The 9,502-nt window shown below is 40.4% G+C and overlaps 1 protein-coding gene across 7 annotated transcripts in view; it reads left to right on the top strand.

The window, feature by feature from the left end:
• LOC116851066 (tyrosine-protein kinase CSK-like) overlaps positions 1 to 9,450 on the top strand; it is a 13,539-nt gene extending 4,089 nt beyond the window's left edge. For 6 of the 7 annotated variants that reach the window (XM_032830100.1, XM_032830101.1, XM_032830102.1 and 3 more), the window contains 6 exons: positions 4,406 to 4,792; positions 4,977 to 5,630; positions 5,715 to 5,910; positions 5,993 to 6,079; positions 6,148 to 6,240; positions 6,337 to 9,450. In XM_032830100.1, coding sequence (XP_032685991.1) covers positions 4,406 to 4,792; positions 4,977 to 5,630; positions 5,715 to 5,910; positions 5,993 to 6,079; positions 6,148 to 6,240; positions 6,337 to 6,432 — 1,513 coding nt within the window. In that variant the 3' untranslated portion in view covers positions 6,433 to 9,450. The remainder of the gene's footprint in view (positions 1 to 4,405; positions 4,793 to 4,976; positions 5,631 to 5,714; positions 5,911 to 5,992; positions 6,080 to 6,147; positions 6,241 to 6,336) is intronic. The other variant, XM_032830099.1, reaches the window with a different exon arrangement.
• The last annotated feature ends 52 nt before the right edge of the window (positions 9,451 to 9,502 follow it).

Raw genomic sequence — 9,502 nt, 5'->3', positions numbered from 1 at the left:
GCCTGCCTGCCTGCCCGCCCGCCCGCCCGCCCGCCCGCCGCCTCTCTCCGCCTGCCCACCGCCTTTTGCCGCCTTCCTCCCGTCCGCCGCCGTCGTGCCTTTCGCGCGCCCTTTTACGCTCTCTCGCGAGATATTAATAGGACCGCGGTGCGTGCCGGCCGGCCGGCCGGCGCGTATGCGAACGGCGGACACGAGCCACGCATAAATCGCCGCTCGCGAAATCGCCGATCGCGCGAAACTCATCCGGCACACACTGTCGACACACATAAATATGAGCTGCTCGATGCATCGCGATCTCTGATTACGATATCGTGTTCACTCGCCGCTTCCGGGCGCTTTAAGGGCGCGACTCCACCATTAAGAGACCGTTTGCAGGTAATTCTCCTGCACTTTGCAAATAGGGCTGCGCTTTCGAGTAGGGGAATTTCTGCCAGCTTCGGCAGCGAAAATCCATTTCACTGTGCTGTTCGCACAGGAAAGGGCTCTTTCGTCCCGTTTGCTGTGAAAGCCGTGAGAAACGCGATTACTTCAGTTATTGTTCAGCCCTGAGAGCTTACAGTTGTGTTCGCACGGACCGTAGTGGCATCACGGACACGGAAACGTTTCCTTTTCCTCTTTCCTGATAAACGTAGCATTCCACGTGCGAATGTAACCGCGTCGCTTGCGCGAACATTGGACTATGGTCTACGGTTCTTCTTCGTAAGAAGGCGCTTCAACAGTGAGTCACGAGCGAGGAGCTCGGAAAAAAAACACTGATGTAAACAGAAACTTGCGAGTCGGCCTTGAGATCTGCATACGAACTGCATAATTATCGTGCCTGCGTATTCAGCTGAGATCAACGTGCCACTCTCGACCGGCCCGAGATATTTTATAAAGTATGTCGTTGAACATTGTCGTTGTACACGAAGTCACTCGAAGTCAATTTCTTCCTGTCGGCGTTCTCGCGGACGTACGCAAGAATGTTTGCCTTGCAGAACATTCGGCCATTCTCGCATTTCGAGATTCCTGATAAAGCTATCCATCAACATAGATAGAACTTTGGTTACTTCGTTGCACAACGAGCGATTGCTGCGGCTAAAAATAAGTGAAACGACACATTATTGGGTCATAAAGTGCTTCTGATTCTCCTGCCGTGGGCGTTTGGGACATTAGAGTACTGAAAGTGATGATGGGGATGTCTAATGCGGGATTGACACTCGGCGAAATTGTGAAACGACCTCTTAGTCAAAGAACAAGCAAATGTCATCTTTGTCTTAAAGGAACAAAACAGATTTTTGTCTTTCAAAAACTATACAAACGTAAATGTGGTCTTCGGATCGCTGCTAAATTGTCATTCTTCCGTAAAGGATGACCCTTGGTCATTACTGGTGTGGAGAATTATAGTGACGTGCACTGTCAACGCACACCGTGCCATAGCCCCTCCTCTTTCGCTTTCCTGAATTTAGTAATCTCTTCTCGTCGCCTTCTTGTGACCTGATTGGCATATCTGAGATCTGGCTGAAACCTCTCTGGCACTATAATAAAAGCATCAAGCTATCATTTGATTAGATCAAGTCGGGATCAAAGAGAACTGAGATATAAATGTGACTGATCTATTTATTAATTTTATCGTTATATATTTCAATGTAACATAATTGTTTCCTAAAGTTTATTCAATTTTATGCCTTCTTAGAGAGCATGTCCTAGAATGCTCAATCAACGCTCTAATCTATCTATTCCCATATACTACGGGCGCAGATGGTCTGAGTCATAAACGTTTGCAAATTTATAACACGTAACTCTTGTAAGTACTTGGTTGCACGCGATAGAACAGTTTTCCAAAGTGCTTTTCTCTTTTTTCTTTTTCTTCTTCTTCATGCATGTTACCTCGGTGGGAATTAACGTCGCGTGCGGCTGATAATAAATTACATTAGACTGAAATCTATGCAACAGCAGCAGGAGCAGCAGTCAGGTCACCTGACAAGCGCGATGGAACATGTATTACACGTACGTACCGCGCATTCGAATTCAATATTGATATTCAAGGCGTTTCGCGCCCGGCGGGCACGATACTGTTTTCTGACTGACAAGCGAAATTCCGTCTTAACGTAAGGAAGTAGGCGGTAATATAGGACGCCCGTTGTATCTGTGAAATCCACAAAATTTAAGGCGTTTAACTTTCGTACCACGCGCTATCGTCACGCTTTCGTTTCGAGTGTTATCAACGACGTAGCGCAAATTATGTAGACTTATCTACGTGCGAAATTTTTACGTCTCGCAAAAGACGAGAATCCCGCACATCTGAAAATCCGTCTCTTGTATCTCGTATTCCTCTCTCATCGCATCTGGTTAGTCGTTTATCTGTCTTTTGCGAAATCCTCAGGGCACACGACAGAAATGTGACTATCCGGGCTTACGTAACGGCGATTCACATATTATTATGTTCCACTGCAAGTATACGTTTTCGCGTGACATAACTCGCTCGTTTCTGTTTCTCTCCCTCCCCCCCTCTCACTCTCTCTCTCTTTTTCTGTCTCGCAGGCGTCGACCAAGGATAGGGTCTCAGCTGAATTATTCAATATTTGCCGGTGCGATAGATTTGTTTCTCCTGTTACTGTTCCCGATCGTAATATGGATAACGCGAGAAAATCGTTGCCGGATCCGCACAGCCGAGAAGCATTTCCTTTAAAAGCTATTTTCTTGCGTCACGAAGCGTTTCCTATGTATACTTCATTCATCTGAACAGAGATGGACAACGAGGATGTATCTTTTGACGTCTCTCGCATTGCTCTAACAAATTTATTTTATTCTCAATGATCTCTCTTGTTTTTCAGTATTTACACGCTGAGAAAAAGATACTTAGAAATTTATTTGTGAAATAAAAGTTTGTTTCACGGAATTTCAAATCCATCGTACAGAAATTTTACACAGAAATAAATTTTATCTGCGAAATAAAAACTTTATATCCTACAAATAAATTGTCAAGTATTTTTTCTCAATGCAATGCATGAGCACACTGAGAAAAAATATTTGGAAATTTTTTTTGTAGGATATAAAATTTATTTCACAGAAATAAACTTTATACACTGAGAAAATATAGTAAAAATTACAATACAATTTTAGTAGTCCGAGAATAGATTAGCATTATTACGAAAATTATAATAAAATATAATAAAAATTATTGTATAAATATGATAATTTTTACTACATTTATGATAATTTTTACTGTGTTCATGGTCACTTTTACTATAAATATATTTTTTTATCTTGTTATAATTTTCATCATAATACCAATCTATTCCCGGAGTACTAAAATTGTATTGTAATTTTTACTACAATATTCTATATGTCGTAAATAAATTTTCAAGTATCTTTTTTCTCAGTGCATGTTTAAGCACTTGTTCAGACACACTGAAAGAGATGACTCTCTTGTGTGATTCCTCATAATAAATTCTCTATCGGGAATGCGTTTCGCATGGAAATCATGTCGCTTAGTCAGATTCCGATAATTGCAGGTCTGCTACCACGCTTATTCGTATTACAATCGTTGCGAAAATACTGCGACTGTGACTCACCTATCATACATGTATGTACGTTCCATGTACGGTCGTGTGGCACATCGTAACGCGGCGGATGAGCATCGTGATGGTGTACGCCTTGAAACAATAGGCACTTTAGACCAACTACCGTGGTATTAAAACTCAGCGCGGCCAACGGATACGTGTCGGCTGAATATGTATCGGGCTTAATTTACCTAACGAGTTTTATTAATTATCACTTCCTACGGGCTCGCTCGCTCGCTCGCGAGCACGCTATATCGCCGGACTAATTGAGACGAGTTGCCAGGCATTGCCAATCACTTCGCACGTCGTTCGTTATTTTCGTGCCCGAAGGCCCCTTTTTCTCCGTTCGTCAAGAAAGTTCTCCTTCTCTTTATTGCGTGGAATCAAGTTTCTCTCGCCGGGAGTGCTTAAACTTGCAGTTTCTCAGCGCGACGATCCCCGGCAAAAACTGACGGCAAAACTTCATCGACGTACGTAACCGCTGAACAACTCAATTCGCCGTTAATGTAGGAGTCGGTGTAACACAGGACGGGAATAAATGCCTTCAAATTTTTCCGCGATATTAACGCTATTTCTAACATTAACGCTATCTATATTGATTATATTTCAAAAGTTTCCATATTTTTTAATCTTTAGTTCAACCAATCTTTTCCTCTTTTTTCTTTTTTTAAATTACATCTTTTTTAAGGGATGTCTAAAAGCGTGGTATACTCGAAATTTTTATCTCGTGTCGTATCCTTACATTCTCTATTCCACGCGTATCACGAGTACGCAGCGATGAATAGGACGCGTCCCGAAGCGTTTTGCTTAATGAGTGTCTGATAAACGCCCCGCTCATGAATGCAACTCATTCATCTTCGCAGGTTGATAGAGCCTACTGTGGCAGCTGCCATGCCAACGTACCACAATGCGGGTGGTGGATACCCGAACGTGTCAGCGCCAGCGCGGCAAGCAAAGCTCGACGGCAATCAAAATCACCATACTATCCCTTCAAACGTAACGTCCCATCCCCTCATACAAAACAGCACTCAGCAGCACAGCGTACCTTCCAACCTGACTGCAGGTAACATTCCGTCCCACCCAGTATCGCCAACAATGACCACGCATTCGAGTGTCACCGCCCCGAATATCACGACGCACATGAACGCCGCTTCTACACCGGTGATCCTTACCTCAAATGCCATTAATCCGGGCAACACCACCGCTTTGCCGGTCAATCCGAGACACGAGGTGAAGCTGAATGCGATGCCGTACGTATCTATTACTGGTTTAACTCGATACTTAGAAACACGACCGAGAGGGTCGTCGTGTGCGGTTTTCGCTTCAAACGCGAATGTTCGCAGGGGAAACGCAGCGAGAACGCAGTTGAGAAGACACGACGGATCCTCGGTCGTTTGTTGATCCACGTAAAATTCTACGTCTTTTTTTCCACAGATGGTTTCATGGAAAGATATCAAGGGAAACGGCGGAGAGATTGCTGCGGCCGCGAGAAGACGGCCTATTTCTAGTTCGAGAATCGACCAACTTCCCCGGAGATTACACGCTGTGCGTCTGCTACCAAGGTCGCGTGCAGCATTACAGGGTGAAGTACAAGAACAACCAATTGACGATTGACGACGAGGAGTTCTTCGAGAATCTGGCGCTTCTGGTAGAACACTACGAGCAGGACGCGGACGGCCTGTGCACACAACTGACCAAGTCACTGCCGAAGCAGGGCAAGCAGGATTTCTGCGTGGATCCGAAAGCGTTCGTAGAGGCCGGTTGGGTGATCCAGACTCACGACTTAGAATTAAGAGAGTGCATAGGGAAAGGGGAGTTCGGGGACGTGTTGTTAGGCGTCTACCGAGGGGAGAAAGTTGCGGTGAAGATGCTAAAGGATAACAGCGAGGCGGCGCAAAGGTTCCTGGCCGAGGCGAGCTTAATGACCTCGTTGATTCATGACAATCTGGTTAAATTACTTGGTCTCGTTTTTAATAATCAACACATGTACCTGGTTACGGAGTATATGAGTAAGGGATCCTTGGTGGATTATTTACGATCGAGGGGCCGACTGCACGTTTCGAAGAAGGATCAGATTAATTTCGCATAGTACGTATGCAAAAGTCATCGCCGGCTCGCCGATCGTATAAGCCGCAACACATGTGCACATTTAATGCATATTTAATGTTGCAGCGATACATGTGCCGGTATGGCGTATCTGGAATCCAGACACGTCGTGCATCGAGACTTAGCAGCGAGGAACGTTCTGGTGGCGGAGGACAACTCCGCTAAAGTATCCGACTTCGGTTTGGCGCGGGACGAGAACTTTTCTCTTGACGGCGGAAAGCTGCCGATCAAGTGGACTGCACCAGAAGCTTTAAAACAGAGCGTAAGTACGCGAATCTAATCTGTGTCACGGGCGGGAGTAAGAAATATAGTTGTGTAATTATATATCACATTGCTGTTTCTAGAAGTTTTCAAACAAGTCTGACATGTGGAGTTTCGGAATTCTTCTTTGGGAGATCTATTCCTTTGGCCGCGTACCGTACCCGCGAATTGTAAGCGATACTAGAGTCTTTGATACGACATGCTTGGTGCATTTTGTTCACAATATTTTTCATTGTAGCCTTTAGCCGACGTTGTAAAGTGTGTGGAAAAAGGATACAAGATGGAGCCGCCAGACGGATGTCCTCCAGAGGTTTACGATATCATGAGACAGGTAGATATATAAATTGCAGCCTGTTACGAAACACGTTATATGTCGTATTTTATTGTCGATATTATTTTATCGAGTCACGCATTTATCGTTTGGCAGGCATGGGATTTGCAGCCGGAAAAGAGACCGAGTTTCCACGATATAAAAGTGACACTCGGCCAATTGAGAGCTGAGTACACCAAAGGCGTGAATTAAAAAAAGAACTTAATAAACAGTTATAAACGAACTTCGCGAATCGAAGCGGGACTGAATGATGTGTCTGAATGATTTCTTAATTTTTGAAATAAAGGTAGTGATTCTGAATATTTTTATTAGAAAGAACGAAATGAGATAAACAGAAGAAAAGAGAGACAGGACTTCTATTGTACATTGTATACAAACATAGTATTCGCTTTGCTTATATTTATTGTTATTTTAGTTTTTGAAACGGGAAGAGTTTTAATTTTTATATAGCAATATTTTGCACAAGCATTACCTACGTCAATCGTGCCTTTGTCCAAGTTGACGTTCTCGACTAGGAAATTCAACTTGCACGCGTATAAAATCCGGATATATTCGGAATAAAATCAACAAAAGATGCATAGTATCTGACATAATCGCCTACTAATTGTAATAGCCATGTTTCTTCAAGATCTATTATGGCGATGGTAAAATTAGCTTTGCAACAATTTTTTTCTAGCTGATCAAAGTCTTTTTACATTACAGCACAAATATAACTTACACTAAATTAAATTTGAATTAACTGTTGTGTGCATAACGTTACATTATATGCTATGTAACCCTGTCCATTTTACCTTGTATAATGAATTATTATTCCGTTATTTGTTGAAAACCTGCAAGAAATTTTTATGTGAAAAATTTATATTATTATAAATGTATAAGATTTGTACTAACACGTTTGCTACCATAGTTTGTTACAGAACTTCCTCCCTACACAATCTTATCTTTTCTTAATTAACGTAATTGTGTAAAACAGATTTAATTTGATGATGTGGACATAAAAAAATTTTTTTGTTGTCACACATATGTGATGTTGGTCTCTAGTAACGCTGTCAGTATAACCCAAGTATTTCCATGCTCAAATATTTGAGTAATATCCATATTTGTAGATATTATCCGGGTATACGAGTACTCACGCTCGCAGGTATTACGCGGGTAACCAAACAATAAATAGTTACAGGGAAGTGTTAAATTATTTCGTTCATTAAATTAACTTTAGCCGCGATTTACTCAAAAGGCACATAAATAAAATATGGACATAAAATAAAATTGCCTTCTCTTAGTTCGAGTAGGCGTGAAACCCTTAAGTCAATATATTGATATAATATAGAGCAATTTATATTTTATGATGTCATTTATATTTAAAAAAATGTGGAGAGTAATTAATTAATTTTGTGAGCAACTACGAGACAATAATGTATTTATTGGTTCCTTGTTATCATGAAAAAAATTAATATTCAGATAATATGTGAAATTAATCACATGGTCGAGTATCCAGGTAATACCCGAAAGACCCGGATACCCGAGTATTTACCTGCTAATTCGGGTAATCGAAATTGACAGCATGAGTCTCTAGTGAGAGATTGTTGCGTCACACATACATGACATTGGTAGCGAACATGTTAATTCGTAAAAATTTCTATTATTACAAATGTATAAGATTTGCTTCAACAGTTATATAGGTTTCAAGTACTTGTTTAGTTATTTAAGTTCTTTGATCAAAGATTTGTCGTAGGAAGTATTAATTTTTAACTAAATTATTGCAACTACAACACACCATTATTTAAGTTGTCCCAATATATTCGACTGCATTAATGGTGTAAATGTATCTGTAAATATTTTTGTATATATTTATCCATCAAAAAAATATTTCGAGAACAGATGATATTGGTTGAGATTTAACGAGAACTGTCCATATCTTTCTTTTAGATTTAAGAATAATTTGTACTACGAACGAATGTCTATACACACAATCGCACCACGCCAAAAAATGATTATCACTCGCCGTTCGTTATCTATATTAGTGACGATTTTGTAGATCGATTTGTATATTACTCGCAACATCATTTGTAACCTATCGTTCATTTTCATGAAAGATTCTGCCAACAAAATAACACAGCGGACTAATTGTGACTGTTTGACGGCCGTATTTCTCTAAACGCTAGCTACAAGCTGCGCGGAGAAAATCAAATATTATTTATTCTTTAAGGCACAGCGAGCAACATATGGTCTGTAAAACTGTAGATATTCAATTCTCGTATGTCATACAATTAAAAAAAAAAAACAAAAAAACAAAATGAATTTTTCCTAAATTAAATATCGAGATATCCAATATATATCTATGTAGCAGTTGGCGTAAAGTATACTGCGAATAAAAAAAATTTATTATCTGACGATTTGGGTACGCTCTTTTGGAGATGTGTATTCAAAATTAAACGAAATCTTTTATAATAGGAACAGAGACTGTTGCGACTGATTGAATACTTCACAATAATAGGTTCGATCTTTCTTCTACGAGTATCTCCTCGGTCTGCAATTAGACGTAGTTCTGTAAGAAATGTAGTATATTTAACTTAAGCACACGGTCCGTTTGTAACTTTGATACGATATGTAATGTTATTAGTACACAGTGCTAATAACGCGTATCAATATGGCTCTAATTGATACTTTGGATTGCTTTTTCATTGCGGAGTTCAATATTTTGCATGTATCTGCAATTATCGAACACGAATTCTTCCAGACATGATGATTTCATGTTTACTCTCATGCCAACTTTATCTCCATTTTATATACGCGACATTTCTAACCCAATATAAAGAATCTTGTTGTTTATCGAGAAACATTATAGAACAGTTTGTGTGGTGTGACATTGTTACTTATATCGATGATATATGTACACGAGATTTCCGTTGTTGCGATATTAGTTTTCTTACAACAATATGTTAAATCCGTTTATCTTTTACCGATAATCGCGCTCGATTATATATAGGATGTAAGAAATCTAATATATAAATATATGCTAAATGATAGATCGCAAAAAAATCATGCGAAAGGAATTAAACTGATACTTTATATGCATGTGTTCACGTCGTAACGGAATGGACTATTGCGCGTTGACTTTGATTGCGAGTATATGCGGAACATGTGACAAATATCTTTCCCCATTCTCGCTCGTTTACGGAGCCTGCAATGAATGAACTCGAGACGCTAAAATTTCTCGTCGTACTGTTATTATGCCGCAATTCTAAAAACTCTAATTAGACAG

This window comes from Odontomachus brunneus, unplaced genomic scaffold (genome assembly GCF_010583005.1).
Source record: "Odontomachus brunneus isolate Ranch 3 - 2012 unplaced genomic scaffold, Obru_v1 Obru_scaffold_165, whole genome shotgun sequence".
NCBI lineage: Eukaryota > Metazoa > Arthropoda > Insecta > Hymenoptera > Formicidae > Odontomachus > Odontomachus brunneus.
The sequence above is the reverse complement of the archived record's forward strand: the minus strand, read 5'-3'. Positions and strand labels throughout refer to the sequence as shown.